At 41.9% G+C, this 23,812-nt stretch overlaps 1 protein-coding gene across 18 annotated transcripts in view; it reads right to left on the reverse strand.

Annotated features, from left to right (window-relative positions):
* The window catches only part of plekha7b (pleckstrin homology domain containing, family A member 7b), a 500,085-nt gene extending 477,294 nt beyond the window's left edge, over positions 1-22,791 (reverse strand). For 3 of the 18 annotated variants that reach the window (XM_078549265.1, XM_078549260.1, XM_078549259.1), the window contains exons 1-3: positions 22,580-22,783; positions 22,376-22,452; positions 22,148-22,205 (exon numbers count right to left, since the gene is read on the reverse strand). In XM_078549265.1, coding sequence (XP_078405391.1) covers positions 22,148-22,205; positions 22,376-22,452; positions 22,580-22,662 — 218 coding nt within the window. In that variant the 5' untranslated portion in view covers positions 22,663-22,783. Of the gene's footprint in view, positions 1-22,147; positions 22,206-22,375; positions 22,453-22,579 lie in introns of all 18 variants that reach the window. The other 15 variants (XM_078549256.1, XM_078549254.1, XM_078549255.1 and 12 more) reach the window with 10 other exon arrangements.
* Between the last annotated feature and the right edge of the window lie 1,021 nt (positions 22,792-23,812).

Genomic DNA, 23,812 nt, shown 5'->3' on the forward strand with positions numbered 1-23,812 from the left:
CTTCTTGCAGAGAGTCAAAATCAAGCCTTTTTTTGCTTTAGTGAGGTAACTTTGGAAGGTTGGCTGAAGAGCCTCACTATTGTTTGCCCCCGCTCTCTCACATTATAGATCTTCCTGTAGAGGGCACTGAGCTGGATCAGATATTCAATTAGAGGAAGCCTCTGCTTAAAAGCCCACAAAAATTTTGCAGGCAGCTATCATTGGAGTGAACAACAAGCATAATTCCTTGGTCATTGACCACAAAATCCGGGCTAATTTTTCATCAGGTAGTTAAAAAGGGTTTTAGAGTATCTTGTTTTTAAACAGCGATTCATGTATGGTGAAATTAGTGTATTGTGTTATTACTCACTTCTGTTTCCTGCATTTGCATAATTATACCATCTAAAAATAAATAGTTTGTGTGTGAACAGTATAATCTGGCAGTGCAGCGATATTTAGCATTATTTTTGGAGAGGCCAATTCCATAGCTTGCAATGCAAAAGTGCTGTGCGAAGAGGTCAATTGTTAGTCCTGTGAAATGCTGCCCATTCACAGCACATGCAACAGTGCAAGTTTCAGTTCATAGGAAAGGCAAGTATGTTCAGAGCAACTGCAACAAAATGAAAAAAATGTGATGAGAGAACACAAATCAGTGGTCCTTCATGAGAATTGTTTCATTGACAAATGCTGCCTGATTTGCTGAGTGTCAAATATTGTCTTTGTTTCAAATTTTCAGCATCTGTGGTTTTTAGCTTCTTTTTTTGGAAAAGATAATTGCTCTTTTGCTGTGAGCATAAAGTAGGAATGTTAGAAAACTCTCAAATTATAACTGCTTTGACTAACATCTCAAGTGTCGCAACTGTTCTCGGTAACAACCAGTGTTTCCTGCTATCTAATCAGCCTTGTTCATTACCCCTCTACAAACCAGGCCACGCCCAAGAAATACTTTATCCAGCAGAACCAGTAAAACGTGTTTGCATCTAAAGACAGACTGAGCTTGCATATACCCTGTATACCATACGGTCTGGTGTGTCCTGAGAACATGCCAGACATGCCAACACACTTCATGCCAAAATACTTTTGAAGTGTTATGACTGTTGTAATAAACTTGATGTACTGGACAGGTTTCTTACTTGAAACAAATAACTTCATTTACAGAGCTGTTACAGAAGCTACATACTTGAACCAGGCTCATGACTAGAATGCTCCACCCCCAAGATTACCCATGTTTAGGGTGGATTTGTAGAGAAAGAATCAGGGAATGGCTATCCCCCAAGCTTTTGTTTAGTTGATAAAGACACAATGCGTGGATATACTCCTGTCTGCAAAGGGCAAAAACTAAACAAAAGCTTGGGAGATGGCCATTCCCTGGTTCTTGCTCCAAGGCAATGCCTTGTCCTATCAGAGTCATCCTGCCTGGTTTGAATTTTGAATAAAAAGCTTTGCAGTTAACCTGCAGCATTCCCCATGGCAACACCTCTACCAGAGTCCACTTGCCAACCAATCAGCACTCTCTTCTCAGGGGAGGTATAAATTGACTTTTCCTTTACTGTTGGTATTTTCAATCAGCACTCTCTTCTCAGGGGAGGTATAAATTGACTTTTCCTTTACTGTTGGTATTTTCATGCGAGCTGTCCTTATAAATGTGCCAGGCAGACCAAATCCACAAGGGAAACTTGGCAACGTTATCACAATGGTTTTGCAAATTGTATTTATTACAAGATGTGTGCACTGAATTCAGAAGTAATGAGTCCACCAAGACCTTTAGAGATTTTTTTTTAAATTAAATTAAAATATTTATTAACAAAATAAGATTTCAAGCACATACATAAGACTACAATTACTTACTACTACAGCAAATCCTAAAAGTCCTAATTAACCTGACTCCCAATTACACACTCGCCAATCCAAAATAGATTTTAGATTTAAAACAAAACAAGGCAGCAAGTTAACACAGTACCCACTTGACAGTGGAATTCCAAACAGTTTGCCCCAACTTCAGTTACTGGACCCAACAGGCTTATGCATAAATGGCTGGAGGTTTCGTCAAGGCTATTTCACACACTCCTGTTGTTATATCTCACATGGGCCTCAACATAGCCCTTCTTTCTCCTTTATATATGTTTCTCTCTTTAATGTGTAAATGCCATTGTTCCATACATCTTTGGAACTATACCCTTCCCATAATATAAAAACTTTCATGTTGCCAATATTGTCAGTAACCTTTGGAAAAAATAAACACTCCTTATCCTTGCTTATCTAGCTAGTTGTAAACAAACTAACATCCGTTTGAAATCCAAACAATTCTTTCACTTATCTAAAAATGCAAATTCCCTTCATACCTTACATGCTAAGACAGCATCCATGTTCACTCATTAGCATTTCTGGTGCATTTCTACACCTAGTTTCTTTTGTTAATTTCAAGATTGCAATCTACCTGACTGCAAATGTAATTAAATCACACAGATAGAATGATCTACACTCACATCCATAAACCTACAAACCAGAAATATATTATGAAAATTATTATACTTTTGTAACAAGTGCAAGACGAAGAGCTTCAATAGCATGTCTCTTCCTTTCAGCAAGAAATCAATTTGTTTTTGTTGACATTTATCATGGGCAACTGGTGACCTGGACATCAGAATTCCCTGTTCCTCTTCAAACAGTGCAATGGTATGTTTTCCATCCTCTTGACAAGGCAGGGCCTTGGTTTAATGTCTCATCTGAAACATGCGTGGTTAGGGAGTACAGCAAAAAGATCAAAATATTTTGAAAAACAAGGAAAAAAGAATTTTGTGGGTATAATGTGGATTATCCTGACTATCCATTAGAAATATCGCAGAGCTTGTGATGCGTATTGCCCACATCTGGAGTGAAACTTGCCTGCATACACACACTTAAAGTTGCAGATTAAACATGACCAAGTATTTTTACAGTAATATTTTCGTGTACTAATTTATATTATGAAAATAATTAGTTATACGGTGTTACTGAGACTTTTAAGCTCCAACCGGTAGAATCCACTTTATGGGTTTACAAATTGAACAAAAATATTTCAAAGGAAAAAATTTGGGGGTTATAAAAATGTGTAAATATTACACATTTTAACTTTGATCCCATTCATGTTTGAGAAATATAAAACTTCTCTGAAAGCAGTGCAATTCACTAAAAACCTTTCTCCCTTTTTTGTCAACCTGACTGATGTATTGATCCACTTTAATATGCCAGTATAGAGAACATATTCACAAAGGAACTGGGTTGAATTTCATTCTGCTACAATGCACCTTTCTTTCCAGACCACCCTTAATTGTTTGTAAAATGATAATAATTCTAAAGCAGAAGAAAGCTGAGTTTTGGGTATATGTAAACTGCCCACTATGTAACATTGACTTATGTATTTTTTTCCCCCAGAATCCTTAAACAGCTCAACAAATACACCTCCCTGTCCCACATGGTGATTATGGCTCATGTGCTACCAGTTACAAAGAGTCGCATTCTGGTTTTACTTCAATGAAGCACCTTGGGATGTTTCATTAGAAATAAAATCATAGGATCTTACAGCATAGGAGGCCACCATTCAAGCCCATTGTGCCTCATTGAAAGAACTGTCAATTTAGTCCCACACCCCAGCTTTTTCCCCATAACCCTACAAAATTAGTCTTCCTCAAGTACATGTCTAATTGCCTTTGAATGTACCTATGAAATCTGATTCCACTACCCTTTCAAGTAGTGCATTTCCAATCTCAATAACATTCTGAGTGCAAACATTTCCCCTCTAGTACTTTGTCAATTATTTTAAATCTATGTCCTTTGGTGACTGACACACTTGCCAGAGGAAACAGATTTTCTCTACCTGCTCAAATCAAAATCCCTCATAACTGTGAATATATTCACTTGATTTCCCCTTAACCTTCCTTTCTCTTAGAGGAACAATCCCAGCTTCTCTAGTTTCTCCACGGAACTGAAGTCCCTGATTCTTGCTTCCATCCTGGTAAACCTCTGCAACCTCCATAAGGACTTGACATGCTTCTCATAGTGCGGTGCCCAGATTTGTGTACAATACTCCAGCCGAGGTCTTATCAGTGATTTGTAAATGTTTAGCATGACTGCATAAATTCGGATTCTTGTTCCATTTGAATTTTTTTTTTAAAAAAGTCACTCAATCTGAAACTAACAATAGCACATTAATACACACAACCCAGGTCACCAATTATCTGCTCTTATATCTTCCTTCCCTATTTTTCACGCTCACCTCTGAATCAGGAAGTTCCGGGTTTAAGTCAGCGCTTGAGCATCAAAATCAAGGCTGACACTCCAGTGCAGCACTGTCGGAGGTGCAGTCTTTCGGATGAGATGTTAAACTTAGTACCCAAGTGGGCAGATGGGGCCTATTTTGAAGAAGGGCAGCGGAGTTATCCTGGTATCCTGACTAATATTTATCCCAAATGATGTTACAAAAAACAGATTATCGGGTCATTATCACATTGCTGTTTGTGGGAGTTTGATAAGCACAAATTGACAGCCATTTTTCTTGCATTTCAACAGTGATTACACTTAAAAAGTATTTCATTGGCTGAATCGCGCTTTGAGACGTTTGGTGGTTATCAAAAACACTACATGCAAGTCTTCCTTTCTTTTTTCCTGAAGATATTGATTCCATGATGGATTTCTTTTGTTTGGTTCTACAGGCACTTCCCAGTATCCTGCCTAATAAATTATTCTTCAGAGGCGAGGTCTGACGAATAACAAGCTATTGGACAATGGAAAGTCTTCATTCCAGCTGAGCTGTATCTGATTCTTATCCAAAACCCACAACATTTCCAGATTCGAGATGGGGGGGTGGGTGCGGGGGGGATAAGAAGCTGCTGGTTAGCAATCTGGAACAAGATCCCCAATTGGATTTTCCGCTCAATACATCTGTGACACACAGCTCACAGAAACACACTAAACATTTAACATTTCAATGATCTCCAGCAACATAATGCAACCTGCGTTTCAGGTTCCCCCGCCACCCCCCCTCCACCCCCAACTGACACTTAATTAACTGGTAAATTAATATCTTACCTGAATAGTTCCACTATTCATTTATCAAACAGAGGAGGGTTCTGGGGTCAAATCCCACCTACAAGACTTGAGCACGAAAGTCAAAGGCTTACACTCCAGTGCAGTACTGAGGGAGTGCTGTCCTGCTGCAGGTGGCATCTTTTGGATGAAACATTGAGCCAAGGCCCCTTCTGCTCTCTGCTGTTTGTAAAAGATCGCATGGCGCTATTTCGAAAAAGAGCAGGGTAGTTATCACAAATGACCTGGCCAACATTTATCCCGCAAGTCAACATCACAAAAACAGAATATCTGGTCTTTACCACATTGCTGTTTGTGGAAGCTGTGTGTGTGCGCAAATTGTTGTAAAGTAGGAAATGCAGCAGCTAACAAATACATTACAAAAGTACTTCATTAACTGTACAGTGCTTCAAGATGCAATGAAATCATGAAAGATGCAACATAAAAATGAGTAATTTTTCTTTCAAAGACTTAACTTTCAGTAACCCAGTTTCCAAACATATATCTAATAAAATCCAAGGAGGCATAACACAAAGTACTTTTACATCAGTTTGATACCTACAGCTGTAGCATGGTAATCCTGTCCAAACTATGCCAAACTATAAAGGAAAGCCAGATTCTGAAAGTCCAATAGGCCTCATTAGGCCTTAAGAGCAGATGTGGGGAAAACATGTGCATTACACCTCTCCTTTCTGCACTGTTCCAACAACAGGCTCCAAGATCTTCCGTAGCAAGCTTACAAAAGAGGATTGCAACACTTGGGAGGTTACAAAAGGGAGAGATCGGGGACAGCATTTGATCCATCTTCAATCAGTGATTCATTTAGGGAATATCACAGTTCCCTACCCTTACCTTCCATCACTGGAGCCAACTTGAATGGCTCATGTTTTGCCTCCATCACCCTACCAAGGAATTCATTCCAGACTTTCATCAGTCCTCATGCAAACAACCTCCCGAGGTCAGTCATAAATTTGTCTTTTGCCTGTTTAAAACCAGTGTGCGTAATGGCACAATTTAACAGAATACTGTTCTGGATTTAATTTTCATATATTGTTCACTATTTTACATGCCCACAGGTTTCCACTTTAGCACTGCCCTAAAGGTCCATCAGAAATAGACCTTTTAGGAAAATATTGTAAATTTTAAATCATTTACAAAAACAAAATTTATAAAACTAATCAGTGTACAAAACCATTGGCACTGCTTCTACTGTGACAGCAAATACATGACAGCAAGAACACTTACAGGTATAAACGTGCAGAGGCACCTCCTTGCTAGACTACAATGAAAAGGCAATTAGCGGCCCTCTGGTACCTCACCAGGTAAGCATTATTTAAGTGAGTCTTGACAGGATGTGCTATTCAACTAGGGGAGCATCAAAGCAGAGCCATGGGTTAGAAGGAACTTACTTATGCCGGAAGCTTGTTGGATCATGGACTGATTTGTCATGTTGCGTGATTAAAGCAGAGACCATTGTGGTCAATGAAAATCTCAAGAAAGAGGTTGATATAGGACAATGAGTTTTGTATCACTCTAGTAACAATGAGCCAGCTTAGACAAAACTGCCTGAATGACTTCGTTCCACACTGTAAACCTCCAAACTGCTGATACCAGTATTCAGCATATGTTCTCTATTTGAGGACAAGTTGATGGGCTCCATTCATACCGATGTGACAAACACAACCAAGTTGCTCTTCTGCAACACTGCAAGTATTGAATTTAAACATTTTCTCCTTTCACTTTGCACATCACAGAGGCTTGTTTCAAGCCAGAAAGTCATTAGAGATTAGAGGCAAACTAATGGTTGACTTATGTAACTAGGACACACATGGAAATAGTACCATGAGCCTAGTTTTCATGCCTGTAAAGCATAGATTGGATCTTAATATGGATGAAGGACCCTCAAGCTCTCATTTAAGCGTTAAACTTTAGGAGCAAATTCTCCAATGAATTGAACTTTCAACTGTGAAAAACTTAATAATTTAGAGGGAAAAAAAATTACTGAAGAAGCATTGAGCCAAGTGAAAACTCTTTCTTTCCTCCATTCAAATTTTATTCCTCCTGCATATCATTTCGCAAACACCAAAAGATCTGGGAACTCATCCAAGTGAAACCCCGAGAGAGGGAGATTGACAGACTCTGACCAAAGGGCAGACTCTGTTGCTACCCTTGCTCCGTGCCAGGACGCATGCACCCAACAGTGAAGGTCACTAGGTAGCAATCAGGAATGGGAACTATGACAGAATTTGTTTATATCTAATCTAGAAGCAAAGTGCCCACAACACCGACCAAACAAGTGTATTGCTGAGAAAATTCTATTTCAGTAACAAAGAATCTCAGATCAAAAATAGGTTAAAAAGTGTGTTTATAAAACATCCAAAACCCAGCAATAGAAGTGATGTTCAGCAACAACTATAAAGATCTTTCTTGTTCCAGTGAAAGAGCGCCTGAAATGATCAATTAAGCACAAACTATCCTATATTAAATTTCATACTTAAAAATATCATCGGCCTATTATTTCCAAGAAAATAAGCCCAAGAAATTCATGGGCCAGAATTTTCTTGTTGGCATGCGGGGGCGGGCCCCACATGCCAACACGTAAAATGACACACGGTGACGTTGGCTGAGCATCCAACTGCTGCCAGGGTATACAGGCGGGGAAGCAGCTACCTCAATATGTCTGAGGTGCATTGCCAAAGGAGACTCTGTCTCTCAAGAGAGACAGCCGCCTCCATCTGTCAGATGATAGGCCCTGAGATCTGCGCCAACTGTGTGGGTGGATACCCCATGCCAGTGGCGCTGAAGGTCATGGCTGCCCTCAACTTCTATGTCTCCAGCTCTTCCCAAGGGGTCGGTGGGTGATCTTTGCGGAGTCTCCCAATCAGTTGTGTCAAGCAGGTGACAGACGCTCTGTTCAGGCGTGCATTGACCCTCATTCACTACCGCTGGGACAAGGCCAGCCAGACAGTGAGCCAAAGGCTTCGCGGCGATTGCTGGCTTCCCCTGCGTCCAGGGTGCAATCGACTGCACACATGTGGCCATCAAGGCGCCAGTGGGTGAGCCCGGTGCCTTCGTTAACAGGAAGGGCTTCCACTCCTTGAACGTGCAGATAGCGTGTGATCACAAGATGCAGATTCTGCAAGTCTGTGCAAGGTATCCAGGCAGCTCCCACAACGCCTACATCCTCAGACACTCCCAGGTGCCGAGGGTCTTCAATGCTCCAGCACAGCTGGATGGATGGCTGCTGGGCGACAAAGGCTATCCCCTCAAAGGTGGCTCATGACGCCACTCCGCCATTCAAGAACAGTGGCTGAGCAGCAATACAATAGGAGCCACGCCTCCACAAGGGCTGTTGGTAGACAGAACCATCGGTCTTCTCAAGAAGTGCTTCCGATGCCTGGACCATTCAGGGGGTGCACTCCAATACCCACCCCCAGATCGTGTGTGGCTGATCGTGGTTGCATGCTGTGCTCTCCTCAGTCTGGTGCTGGAAAGGGGTGACGCAGTGGACGAAGAAGATGTAGACACAGTTGCTCCAGATGCACACGATGAGTCCAGCAGAGAGTCCAAGAATGAGCACGCACAGGAGAACGCCAAGAGGGTAGACGCTGACCCGGGCACACTCCAGGGAGGCAGGGACACCCAGGAGGCTTTAATCCAACAAACCTTCATCTAGCCCACCACAGGTGGACCTCCAACACACGCCAGGGCTGCAGGCTCCATACTCGATACCTGAGTGCAAAATTTGCCTGGATAGGAACATTAACTAAGGGCCTTGTCAATAAAGCTCAATGTCACACAACTCACTCATAACATCATGGGTAACTATCCACCTGCAGATGAAAGGAGTCACCCTGAGCCACGCTTACATCTCAAAATTTAATGATATAACAAAATGAAGTTCAGAAAAAAAATTACAAAGGTGTTGCACATCACACCAAGTGGTCATGAACTAATAGTGGGGCAACATAAAAGGACCAGTGAGAAACCTGTGGTGAGCCTAAGGTGCCTCAAATTTATGCTTACAGGTGCTACTTCTAGGTGCTCCCCCCTCACTGGCACTGGCATCTGAGACAGCCTGCTGACTGTGCTGTCCTGTTGGCCTCGATGACCTTGGTGGCCATCCCCCGGCCTGCGGAGCCTTTGATAGCCCCACTTTGGAGGGAGTGGCCTGTTCCACAGCTGGCATCTCCTCTGTCGCCACAGCCACATCAGATGCCATGGTCACTGGAAGATGGGTGAAGGAGCTGCTGCCCTCATCCGGAATGCCCTGAGAGGAGCCCACAGAGATGACAGGCAGCTGCTGCGCCGACAGGAAGAACAAGGACATTTGATTAGTTAAAGTGGAGACAATGTCAATGTGCATCCCTGTCCCCCGGATCATTATGCGCTCATCCTTCCATAATCAATAGTCAACCCGTGTTGCAAACTTCAATCACTGAGCATTCAGCAGTGCCATGGCTCCTGGGACACACATGGTAACCTCAGTGCTCAGCAAACATATCTCCCCATGGCACCCCAGCCTCACCACCACCAGTGGACCTGGGCGCATGGCGCCTCTCCAGATCCTTGGCCTGCTGCTGAAATCAAGTCACAATGGCCACCTGGAATCTCCCCTCCCATCATGTTAGCACCCCTGACTTTGACATGCTTCAGAGTTCCAGCACTGTACCTCGGTGCAGGTCCTTGAGTTTAACCCCGAATCTATACTCTGGGTGTCAGTGTCACAAATGCTGTGGGTGCAGAACCCATCTCAGCACTACCCTCTCAAGGTGAATGAGACATGGGTAATGTCTGCTGGCCCACCTAGCAAGGGAAACATGCCATGAAGGATTCAATGCACTTGAGAGTTGTTGGGGTTGGGGGGGGCGGAGAGAGAGAGAGAGAGAGAGAGAAGAGGGGGAGGGCACCTTGGGCAAAAGGCTGACGACTGCATTAAGTGACCTCTGCCAACATGATACTCATCCTTCCCTAGTGCAGGTGGTCATTGAATCTCTTGCGGCACTGGACCCACGTGTGTCGCACCGCATCATGGGAGCTCACAGTCTCCTCCTCCCACGCATGTTTGGTCAGGTGGGGGGGCCCTCCACCTCCCGTCCCTCAGACGCAGGACCTCCCGCCGTGCTTCCACCTCCTCCAGGAGGGCAGCTAGCCACTCATCCAAAAACCGAGGGGCACACTGCCCCGCTGCCCTACCCTCCAGACTGACCTACTCACCAGAAACCCTCTGGTGAGCCCTTCTACTTGCCATTGTGAGCAGCTTTGCCAAGGCTGCCAGCACTTCATTTAAACAGGCTGCCGGGTCACCATTGGACCCGGTGGTCATTGCACTCCTGCCACCGCCTGCCCACTCCCGCTATCCTCAGGAGTCGCGCAATACGCTAGGCGGGCCTTCGTTGTGCCTTAATTGGCCTGCCCGCTTAAAATGGTAGTGCGGACCCAATTGCGGGCACGATCAGGTCCGTGCCCACCCGCACCCACTCCCGTTCGGCCCACCTGACATGTGGAAAATTCTCCCCATGGTCAAAACAAATTCAAGCTTGAAAGTGAAATTGTTTTTTGTGAAGTTCTGCAATAGCAACAGTAGATAGGCTTAGCACATAAACACAGAATTCCCAACTACAAGGGAACTGCATAAAAATAGACCATAAATTACTCACATCCAACAGATACATGATTCAACTTCAAAATCATATTTGCATGGATCAGGAAAGCCCGCAACAGGGGCAGAAGGCAAGGAGTGGGGTGTTGCCCAGTTTAGTTTATTGCAGTTCCATTCACCGAGTGAAGAAATTGCAGAAATATTCCCATTATAGTCTCCGCTGATGGTTCAATGAACAAATGCACCATACATACTGACCAAATCAGTGCTGATCTGAGCATCCTCAGGAAAGGAGGGATATAGAAAAATAAAAATTTGATTAATTTGTGCACTGATGATACTACCACTGAAGTAACCCTTAATATAGTGACTGGTACTTGGAATTAACCCCACTCAATGATGTCTTACTGCCAAAGTTTGGGGTTGGTACATACAGGTCAGCAAATGGAAAAGAAAATTGTTGGATATACAAATTGGCCCAACCAGTCCACGCTTGTGCTCCACTCAAGCCTGCTCCTATCCTTCCTCATCTAACTGTCAGGATCACACTCAATTTCCTTCTCCCTCGTTTGCTTATCTTAGCCTCCCCTTAAATGGATCTACACAATTCGTCTCAACTACTCCATGGTAACAAGCTCCACATTCTCAGGATTCTGGGAAAAGAAGTTTCTTCCCGAATTCCCTGATTTTTTGGTGACTATGTTACATTTGACAACCTCTTGTATGATCCTCCTCCACGGGTGGAAGCAATCTCTCCGAGTCGACTAGATCAAAACAACTTTCATAATTTTCAGGACCTCTATCAGGTCACCCCTCGGCCTTCCCTATTCAAGAGAGAAAGAAGAACTAGCCTGTCCATATTCATCTCTTCCTAATAAATATAATCTCACAGTTCCAGTATCATCCTTACAAATCATTTTTACATCCTCTTCAGTGCATCTGCATCATTTTTAAAAAAAATATGACAGCCAAAATTTTATGCAGCAATGATCAGGTGGAAAAAGTGCAAAACCAACAGGGAGCAGCAAAGATGTTCATCAATCTTTCTGCAGAAAGGAACGTGTTGCAATCCCTGCAGGGATCAACAAACCAAAAGAACCAAATGTACTGAACAACCCCGGAGAAAACCAATGGACAAAATTTCACTCTTTATAACTTCTGGTTTATCGATCAAACCAAGGTCAACATACATTAAACATGAATTAACAGGCAAATCACAGTCAATATAAACTATAAAATTACACATTAAATATAGGAGATAAAACAAAGATAGATCTCACTGATTGACTAGACAGTCCACTCAGCATTTCTAATCTTCCTCAGGTAGAATTCCAGCTCCTTTTCTTCAATGATTTAGCCACCAATTCTCATCTGACAGTAGCTCCCAAAGAGCCAGAGCTCCACGGGTACAGTCTTCATCAAAATAGCACATATCTCCAGAATCGCCTCAGTTCTGCTCATGACAGTTTTCATGGCGTGGATCCACCAGTATCCCAACCCTCAGTGACAATGCTGTGCACTGTATGGCTGGTTCTGGTCAGTCAATTACTTTAACAGGAACATCTGCAAACACCTTGTATTTTCCTATTCCCAGTTCCTAGATCCAGCCTTCCCACCATTAGATGATGTGAGCTCAGATGGCTCGGTGTCTCTTATCTGGTACCAAAGGGTTCCCCTTTTCCCAGAAACCTGAAGTTTCAGTTTCCCTTTCAGTTAAGATCTTTGACCAAAAAAAAACAACCTTTAAACCCAGGATCTGTGCACCCAAAAGAGTGTTCAACAGCTAGTCATCTGTTCAGACAAAAGCTCCCACACCCTCCTCCATGGTCCCCCAAACCGCAGATCCATCACAATGGGCATTCTGAAGCAGCTGCAGCCATGCCAAAGTGCAGGAAGTGACTAACACCAAAACTATCAAGGTAAATGCAATCTAAGTGGCATCCTTGGGCAGAAACCTGGAGAAATGTTCAATAAAACACACTTGGCGAAATATTTTAATGACAGTCTTTGTGTATCACACAATGCAACATAACCAAAGTCAAATAATAAAGGTCACCATCAGGCCAATCTCAGACCATCACTGGTTCTCAGTCCTTCTAACCTGTTTAAGTTCACAGTTAAAAGGGGTGGCAAAGAGTGTACCATGCTAATATATAGGAGAGGACATAATTTCATCATCAAGTCACCAGTCACAACCATGGTTTTTAATGTTGTCAACACTTGTGATTCAGAGGGTTTTTTGTATATATTTGCAATTAACTCATATATAGCTTGCCATTTTAATAAAAGCCAGATAACCAAGTAAAAATACATAGTAATAAGAATAATTATCAGTTTAAATCAAAAAAATAGATAAATAGTGCTTTAACCATAAAAAGAACTTTTAATAGAAATTACATTTTTGTAAGTGAATGATGGCATCAGATTTTGGAATGGGTTAGCAGTCTCAGCTGGTCTCCCACATTTACCCTCCCTAAACTTGAGGGCATCCAAAACGCCACTGCCCATGTCTTAACTCGTGCCAATTCCCCTTTCTCCTATCACCCCTTCACTCACTGACCTAAATCGGCTCCCGTTCCATAAATGTCTTGACTTTAAAATTCTCATCCTTGTTTTCAAATCCCTCCATGGCCTCACCCCTCCCAATCTGTGTAATCATCTCCAGCTCCACAACCGTCCAAGATCTCAGCACTTTAATTATGGCTTTAATTATGCATCCCAATTTTAACCGCTCCAACATTGGTGACGATGCCCTCAGTTGCATAGGCCCCAAATTGTGGAATAGCCTCCCTGACCCTTTGACCAAACTTTTGATTATCTGACAGTCAGCTGTCTGGGCTCTCAATCAAGAATGCTGAATGGGCATTAGTTGAGAGCCCAGATATCCATTAATCTCATGAAACAGCTGTGCCCCAGGGAAAACATTGCTGATTCTTGCTCTGTGACAGAATAGTCAATTGCATAAATTTTTATTTACACAAAATGAAGAGGTTCCAAGTGCTTTTGGTTCCTGCTATCGACACTTTTTTAAAAAAACTATTTTATGACAACCTTATAAAGTATAAAGTTATGAATGAATGACTTTTAAAAAAAAAGCTTTTCCACAGATCCTATTGTTTCTATGGGGTTCGTTGATTCTGTACAAAAAGTGTATAGTGGGTGAATGGGCATGAAAGTGCCATAGCTTGGCAGGGAGGGTATGAGCAACCATGGGGGGTGGGTGGCAGGGCAAAGTTGGCATGGAGGGTATATGATGGGTCATAGTGGAAGGTGGAGGGGCATAGCTTGGCATGACCAAGACTTTTTGCACTTAGCTTTCAAATGTTTCCCTCATCCAGACTATGATTCATGCCCACTCTGAAGGGCCATGAACTACGAGTCCTTTAAAGGCAGCTCCAATTCCATGAAAATTGTAGGGGACTAGCGGACACCACCAAGTTGGGAGTATAGGGTGCGAGAATCCAGGAATTGGGTCCCAGATGCCATTTTTTTTTTAACCTCCATGGAGTCTCCCCAACTCTATGAAAATCCAGCCTAATATTTCTCTGTATCTCGGTGTCATATTTTGTTTTATAATACCCCTGTGAAGCATCTTGGAAAGTTTTATTTATATTGCACATTTAACATGATTTGTTGTTACTGTAGCGCTAGAAATATATTTCCTTCAAAAATTACTTTCCATGTAATGTTTGAAGTATAAATATTTGACATCCACTTCAGAACAATACTAATTGTAATCACATTTCATACATGAACAGTTTCCAGCTATACTTAAGCCAAACTGCACAGAAGTATAGTGCATGACTGAATGGCAGGAAAGGGAGATAATTAGCAGAGAAGAGCAGCAAGGTTAAAAATGTAATGTATTTTAAAGGCCATCATGACTTTTGCACTTAGAAGACATCTTACAAAATATCAATTGTATCCTTCACTACACCCCTAAACAATTGCTATTATAATAGGACAATATAAAATTGTGCAATACTGCAGAATGTTTATGCAGGTCACCCCAGTGTCCAAATAAACTACTTCAGTGGTTTGTGCTCTTGGTAATTGAGATAGAGTATTGAACTTGGGATTTTGCAGGTCTCACTACAAGACTGTAAGATGCACTTAGCTACTGAGCCATCGACACAGTACATGCAGCAACATAATCATGTAACAAATGTATAATTCCTTTCCTAATCACAGCCCAGTGCAGCGAACGAGACTGACCAAGACCAACGTATAAATCAGGATTAATGTTTAAAACATTACAAGTAGCACCATTTGATCACTTTTCCACTTCATTTGGATACACATTCCTAAACTTTTTATCACCAGCTGCATCTTACTTTAAAATTGTGCCATGAATCAAAACAAAGATAAAGGAAGAAATTCCCGTTCAAGCTAGAGTGATTTCAGTACGTCAGATTTTTTAAAACTCTTTTTTCCATAATTTTTCTCATTTTCGTCTTCTCCCAACGATGTCCAGTACAGTGACCATTGCCCAGCACCTTACCTAAGAGACAGACTCTTTTTCCCCACCTCCCACAAAGCTCATTTCGTTTCTGAATTATTCCATTTTGAACACAATGCATGTGGTTCATCATAACAAAGTGAGCGAGCTGTAGTGCCCTGACTGTCACAGTACCTGAGATTAGCTAACTCAACATAGACCACGAATTAAATTCGCGAATTAACTACTCTGCAGGGCTCAGTGAACCACTTGATGGAGCAGATCATGAATAATGGTCTGCTTTGATTGAACTGAGGTGGACATGAGAATTGACATCAGCACTCCAGACAAGAAAATGGTGGGGTGGGGAAAAAAAGAAAAAAAAATCACACTTTATTCCTGATCACTTTACTTTGTTAGGCATTAGGTGCAGGCTAAGTTGAACTTAGCTAGGAGTTGCACTGCCTCTGCTAAACTTTGGGATCACTAGTGAAGAATAGACAAGGTACCAGACAGTGGTCGGAATCCATTGGACCAAACTGCAGCAAGAGGTGATGGGGAGGGCGGGGTGGGGGTGAGGAAAAGAGGGAAAAAAGGAAAATGCAAGTCTACTGTTTTTGAATTAATACCTGCTGTTTATGTCAATCTGCACTGTTAGTTTGTTATAGTATAATTTTCTAAAAAAAATCTTATTACAGCTGATAGACTGAAAGATGTGCAAAAATATGCAATGTAGCATGCATTGTTAGCCTCATTCATGCCTCATATTATTCAGCAGAATCCCACTGGACTCCCAACACGTTGTTCTCACTGTCTGATTCCATTTAAGTTCAGAATTCATTCCATTTTACAAGTCATTACACAAAGCATCAGAATCTAAACAGAGTTTTTATTTTACAAAAGCACACAGAGGCAAGACAGAAAGAAAGAATGAAAATCAGACACACAAGATTCCCTGAGGAGAGGCCATTTATATATTTCACTGTGTGAAAACATCCTTGATTTGCGCCTCCCTTGACTCAAAATCCCAAGCCAATTGAAAATATTTCAGAAGCTACTGAAGAGGTACAAATAAAGTACCTTTCCTATGGTGACAGCAAGTCAACATCTGGTAACGATTTACTCACTGGTGAATATAACTGCTTCATAAAAATCATTCAACAATATCCAACTTGTGGTACAATGCTTTAGATTTATTGAAACAATTACATACAAAACAAGGAGCAGGTTTTGAAATTCAAGGTCTGGTTTGTTCCTGGGATCTATATTATAGAGTTCATATGTATAGAGCACTCTGTTACAACACAATATCTTTTGCAAAGTTGGGGCTTGGTTATCTTTCCCCCCTCCATATCCACCCCTGCACCTCTCCCTCTATCCCCAACATTCCCATCATGTTTTGAAGTACTCAGAGTTCACTTCGTTATCAGAAGTTCACCAATACAAGCCACAGTACCAAGACGACAGAAAGCATTTCAAAAGTGTTTCTTCAAATAGAAACTGAAAATACACGTTACAGAAAGCTGGAGGAATCTACAATAAACCTTTTGCACCCATCACCCCCCGCCAATATCTGGGTAGGAGCTCTGACATTCCTGCTAGATCTAGCAATGAAGGGAGCTAGGTTTTGCAGGGGAAATTAATTTCTGTAAGATATGGTGGAGGAGGCATAGCAGGTAGTATTCTGAAATTCTGGCACACAGCTATGGAGCACAGAAACATGAGCTCACACTTGCAATTTGATATATTGGCCTTGTAGCAAGTGCAGTGTAGCTTTACTAAAATTATATCTGGAGTCTAAGGGTTAAGCTACAAGGAGAAATTAAATAAACTAGGGTTGTAATCCCTGGAATTTAGAAGGTTGCGGGTTGATTTGCTCAAAGTATTCAAAGGCATTTAGGGGAACACATAGGGTAGATTGGGAGAAACTACTTCTGCTAGTCGTGGAGCCTGGGATTAAGAGGCATAAACTAAAAATTACAGCTAGAACTTTCAGGAGTAAAATTAGGAAATGCTTCTTCACACAAAAGGGTTGTAGAAATTTTGAACTCTCTTCAGCAAACGGCATTAGATGTTAGATCAATTGTTAATTTTACAACTGAGATTGATAGGTAATTAACCAAAAGTATTAAGGTACATGGGCAAAGGTGGGTATATGGAGTTAGATTGCAGATCAGCAATGATCTTAATGAATGGCAGAACAAGCTCAAATGGGTTAAATAGTTTACTCCTGTTCCTATAGTCTTAATACTGATATTATTCTCAAGCATGAAGAGGGAGAGAACAGAACATTTGAGGGGTAAGAAAAGTTAGGAGTTACACATGTGGATTTTTGTATGTACCTGAAGCAACAGGAAAAGTGACAAAAGCTTTGAGTAATACCAGTAAGAGTGACAAGGTGTAGCCTGGAAATGAATGCTTATCTTTTGATCCACAGCTAACAAAAATGAACCCTGGAAACTAGAACAGATGATGTGAAGAAAATAATTGGTAAGAGTATGAATATGTACAATCTACTAGAAAAATTATGCTTACCCAAACATTTGTCTTGCATATTTTGTTCTGAGTTAGCAAGGTCACCAGCCAAGAGTGACAGCAAGTATATGAGTGCAGAACCTGCACATTAGTGAAAATGGCTGCTGTAGAAAAAAAATACATCTTTGCAAAGAATGGCATCAGTAACAAACATTTCTTTATAATCAAAAAGGGGGAAATATATAGTAACTGGAGAGTTTTCCAGCGTTATCATACTACCTAATATGAGAATTAAGGCAGGCAAATGTCAAATGTCTTACCTACACAAAAATAAGTTCATGCTCAAGCCTAAATTCACATCGGTTGAATAAAATATAGCCTGGTCTCTGCAGATCGGTCAGCACAAACGTTTATGAAATCTGTTACATTCTACAAATTAAAGAAGTTTTAAGAACTGTAAATTCACAAATATTTATGACAACTTTCAAAATTAATTCAAATCTGAATATACTTGTACATGCACATCTGCAAAACTCAGAAAAGCTTCAAAACTGTTAACTGAAAAAGTACATACTTGAATAAAAACCATGCAGCCAAGGCCACTGTCAACTGAATAGGTTAAACCTCTGTTATGTTGCATATCAGGATGTTTTATTGATAATTTGGAATCACATGATCCAAGTCAATATGTTTTGTCTGTAGAAACAGAAACTGTGACCTCACACATCATACAAAATGTAGTTAAAGTGAAAGTGATGTGGGCCATGAATTCAAGGTGCAGCTATACCCAATATTCAAAGAGTCACATTATAGAGGGGCAAAAACTAACCTACACAAAAATCATGTGTTCTAAACTGTCCACTTTTTGGGTGAATGGACAAGTTCCTCATGCAGCAATTACTAAAATAGCCTTGCTGACTCTGGCTAACTCATCTAGATAATGGAAATTCTGGTAGGTGGCAGGTTACAGGTAACATGAGGCACCAACTTATCATTAACTAGCAGCCGGAATTTTCCAATCCCATGACACTGGGGACATACCAGTTAGCCCAGATCAGGGACATACACCAATTGATGGAGAGCAAGGGAGGTTAGGATTATCGGGAGGTAACTAATTGGAGCCACTGCAGGAGAATCAAATGAACCTAGCTCTCAGACAGAGCCAGGCCAGCAGGTGACTTAGCCCTAGGCCACAAGAGACAGGAGTTATATTATCCATGTCCTCATGGCCAGATATATCTCAAATCCATGATTCATCTAACTGCATCCAAGGGCATGGTTCACTCTGCTCTTGCCCACAGCCTGACGACTTGTTCCCCCAGGAACCCTCACCTGCATTACACTCTCCTCCACTTTGTGCATGATCAGTTGATGGCAAACATTCATAATCTGGGTTAAAATCCTGCTCCTGCCTCAAGGGTTTGAATGATTCTAGCAGCCCGTCAAGATTTGTCATTTTAAAAAGGTCACTAGCAGCTTGTGCCATCCGTAATCTAATCTATAAGAAGCACCCAGAGGCAGAAAAATTACTTTAGTGGTCACAACGTAAGGAGTGAAAAGCTGGTTGTCTGCTCAAAAATAGACTACATTTACTGTATTTCAGTGTGTCTGCATTCAGTTGGTACAATAACCAAAAACAAAACTGGCATGTCAAATGTATTTCAGCACCTGCACTTCAAACCAGACTACTAAATGAACTTCAGGTCTTCTTTCACTTGGGCAGAGCCTCGGTATTGAGGATAACCTGTTTCCACTCTGGTTCAATGGGTCCTGAGATGGCCGATAAGTCCAATGCACGATCTGCAGATCCTGCCACATGTGGTGCAGGCAGAGCTTGAAGGGTTGGGTGGATGGGTTGTTTGGAGGATTGTGCACATTCTATGACACCTCATCTTCGCCTCTGCACAAAATCTCTCGAAGTGTTTGGTGCCTTCCCAAATGAGCCTTCGCCATTTTGGTTGGTCACAAGCCAGGGTCTCCCATGAGTCGGCGGGTATTTTTGACCTCTTCAGCGATGCTTTGAGAACATCCCTAAAAAGAGAGTTTCCGCTGTCTTCCTGTGAGTCTCCTACCATGACTGAGTTCAGAGCAGAGCAGTTGCTTCAGGAGTCTGGTGTCAGGCATACAAACGACACATTCTGCCCAGTAGAGCTGGAGATTAGCGCCAACTTGCCCAGCAGTAAGGCTTGGGAGAGGATGCTGCTGTTGGACCACCTTTCTTGCCACCGCATTTGGAGGATCTTGTACCACTGCATGCACAGTGCATCGGAGATGCTGCAGTAAATCATCCAACACTCTGAAGCATATAGGAGCACGGGAATCAATGCTGCCTGGTAAACCTTAGTCCTTAGACTTGACTTAGGTCTAAGTCTTGAGTCTGAGAGCCCAGTCCTCAAATATTCTTTTCCTCAGTTGGCCAAAGGCTCAGCTGAGCTAAAACCAAAACCACTCCAACCTCAGTCATAGAGCTTCAGTAAGCAGATGACGCATGAATGTGCACTCACTCAGAAACTGAGCTCCACATCAATGTCAACTCCTTCTCGGAGGCATATACGAACACAGGCCTTTCATTAAACACCTAGCAAACTAAAGGTTTTCTTCCAACCAGCTTCCACAGCAAAACACATCCCCCGTCAATTAAGATCAACAGCAAGATCCTGGAAAACGTGGACCATTTTCCACATCTTGGGAGCCCCCTCTCGAAGAAGCCAGACATAGATAATGACAAGTCATCATTGCCACCTAGCGACCGTGGAGTAGGCGGAGAGTGGCGATAAATTTCTGGAGGGCAGCCAAGTTTGAGCAGGATACACCATAAGTTTTCTTGGTTGACAGAGTCAAATGCTTACAACAAAATGGAAAGTCAAGGACGAGAAAAGGGCATTTGTCCCACTGGAGCATCCCTTCTGGAATTCTAACCAAATATCCATTTAACTATGCTTTGAACACCTTTAAAAAAAGGTGTATCATTACAAATATTTAACACCCTTTGCATGAAATAGTTATCTGATAGTTATCTGATTTAAATCCACTCTTCACTTGTTTATATGTACCATGTAGAGACTTAAGGTAATATTTTGAACTTAACCAAACCAATGCTGAAGAATTTCATGGAGTGATCATCTTATAAATTCTTGCAGTCGGTTACATTTGCCTTGCAACCAAACTTAACCCCTTCGCTAACAGACGCAGTTCAAAACCTAACATGTGGAGCAGATAGGTAATTTAGCACAAAATCTTTGGAACCTGTCACAAGGCACATGCACCATACAGCAAGTTATGGTGTATGGAAATACATGCATATATAATCATGTGTTAAAAGATAACAGTAACACTGCTAAGAGCCTGGTACTAAGTTTACTAAGCAATGAAGAAAACTAGTAGACACAACACCAACACTACTTAGAACACAAAAGGCTTGTATTTTACATTCATGAACAATAATCTACATTGTCAGATAAATCACCAATGGTTTTAAGGAGCTTTTCAAACACAGATTTTTTTTGTACATTAGAAAACTGCTAGACAGCCAATAATGAGATGCAGCACAAAATCTAATTTTGCTCCAATTGAGAGTTGTAAATACTCCAGCAGGTTATATGATAGCAACAGACTCCTCTCATCTGTGAAACCATCCCATAATTCACTCCCCCACATTTAGGCTTCACGCTTACAAATATAAAATCGAGACACCATTTCACTTAGAATACCAGGAATGTGTTTCAAAAATAAGCACTCATGTTTTTAACAGGAGGAATGGAAAGCGAGCATTTTCGGTTTGAACTATGCACTGAATAATTCACTGCGAGGGGCTGCTTGTCGCCATAGCAACCATACAAATTGCAATGTGGAAAAAAATATATTTTGTCATTACAGCGCTTTATTTGTGAAACGACAAAGCGAACATCAACATCTCCCGCATAACTAGTGAGTAATTCAAGCAGTCTGCACAATTCACAAATTCCCCTTTTCCCCACCATACTAATCCCCATTCATAAGACTCAAGAGACGCGGGCTGCGCAGAGCCTGAGTTTGCCCATTGCATTGTTTTTGCACTTTCACCCAGCCGGGGAACACAGTCTGATTTACATCGGAACAGAAGAGGGAGCATTTATCTGTTTTTTTTCCTTCATCGCTGGCGCCGTATTTTATTCTGGTAAATATACTGATGATACCAACAAACGCCACAAATAAAATGCGCACGATTTTTTTTTTAAAAAGCCGCAGCCCTCACCCCTCCCGTTCAAACACCACTACTATCAATCTCACAGGTTGTAAAACTTCACGTGACTACCTGTTGCTCACATTCCACAATCATATGATCGCCTCAGCAATCATTAAATATTTGCAACAGCCAGAAGACACCCAATGGTAAACGCAGACCGGTAGTAAATTCAACCTTTGTACTTTCACTTGAACTTTTAAATTAAAGACTTTCTCCCCCCACCCTTTCTTAAAGCAATCCAGCCAGCAGCAGACCGACAGGTGGATCGGAGGCAAAGCGGGATCCGATCACTCCACTCACCTGCTCAGAGTGTTACAAGTTTATAGCAGCAACAGTAAAATAAAACAAGCGACACACAACTCACTTAATGAAGTAGCTGGCTCCTTCTTCACTGAAGCCTTCCTCCCATCCCTGAGGTAGATCTGAAATCAAAGAGATGGGTGGAGTGAGAGAGAGAGGGAGAGAAACCCCAGACAGCGGATGAAACTTTGGACCTTTGCGTCCGTCTCAATTGCAACAACATAAATATATAAACAGGAGCTGCCGGTTTAAAAACCAAAAAAAAAAGTTGCTAAAGTCTCGCTCGACCCACCTGATCGGATCATATGGCCGGAGTTGACAGGTTCGCCAGTTCGTGGATGTAACCAAGTGGTGGTTCGTGTTTGATCGCTGCGGGAAACAAAACAAAGAAAGGGACACACACACTCACAAATAAAACAGTCATTCCAAACAACCTGAAATCACTGAGCGCCTGAAAGCGACAAGACTGCGTGAAAGTTGCTCTGGGTGAACATACTCAATGAAAAAGATCCGACCATCCTGACAGACCCCGTAAGACCAGTGAGCAGGTAACGTCTCCCGCCTCAATTCAGCCGCCATGATCCTGGCATGAAAACTCACTCTGTCTCAATGGTCTCCCGGATTATCGGCCCTTGATCAAGGACGCGCCGGGATTAAAGGAACAACTCGGATTTGTGCCCGCCGACAGAAAATGACAGCTCAATTTAAAAAAAAAGGTCAATCCCTTTAAAAGAAGCACAGGCGCCGATTAACGCGTCAGCTGCCGGGGGAGAGGAGGTGGGAACATAAGTCTTACAAGGAACAATCACTCAAATCATTCTGCAATGTTTAATATTGCATACTTGTTGCAAGATTGCACCAAATGAATCAAATGATTCTTTAATCCGATTATCAACTTCTTTCATCAACCTCAGCTGCAAATTGTAACAGGATGGATATTGATTTTTTTTTGTTGCTGTCTGACTGAACATTGTCTCTTGAGAAGTCGTAATATGTATCAAAACTATTTGTCCTCTTCGGTAGCCGTTGAGGTGACATTTGTTCAGAAGTGGCACCCACCCTAGGATTACCAACCCACCAGGAATGTCCTAGAGTCTCCAGGAATTGTAGAAGCTGGACACTACCAAGAACAACCCTGGAGAAAAATAATAGGACCATTAAAAAAATCCTTTGAATGTCACTGAGTAAATTGGGTCTGTAATCTCTGGGATTTAAAGGAATGAGAGGCGATCTCATTGACACAAGACTCTGATGGGCCTTGACAGGGTAAAGAGGTTGTTTTCCCTGGCTGGGGAATCTAAAACAATCTCATGGTTAAGGGGGGGGGGGGGGCGGTCATTTGGGACTGAGATGAGGAGAAATTTCTTCACTCAGAGGATTGTGAATATTTGGAATTCTCTACCCCAGAGAGTTGTGGATGCTCCATTATTGAATGTATTTAAGGCTGAGATAGCCAGATTTTTGGACTTTAAGGGAATCAAGAGATATGGGAAGCAGGCAGCAAATTGGAGTTGAAACAAAAGATCAGCCATGATTGTATTGAATGGCGGAACAGGTTCAACAGGCCATATGGTCTACTCCTGTTCCTATTTCTTATGTTCTTATGTAACATTTTTGTTTACTAGGTATACATTATTAGTGGGGGGGGTGCACGAATGACTGTCTGGCTAGACAGGGCAGGAAGCCAAATAATGAATATAGCCAACCAGGATTGAAAACTTTTTGCCAT

This window comes from Cetorhinus maximus, chromosome 9 (genome assembly GCF_964194155.1).
Source record: "Cetorhinus maximus chromosome 9, sCetMax3.hap1.1, whole genome shotgun sequence".
In the NCBI taxonomy this organism is placed as follows: Eukaryota; Metazoa; Chordata; class Chondrichthyes; order Lamniformes; family Cetorhinidae; genus Cetorhinus; species Cetorhinus maximus.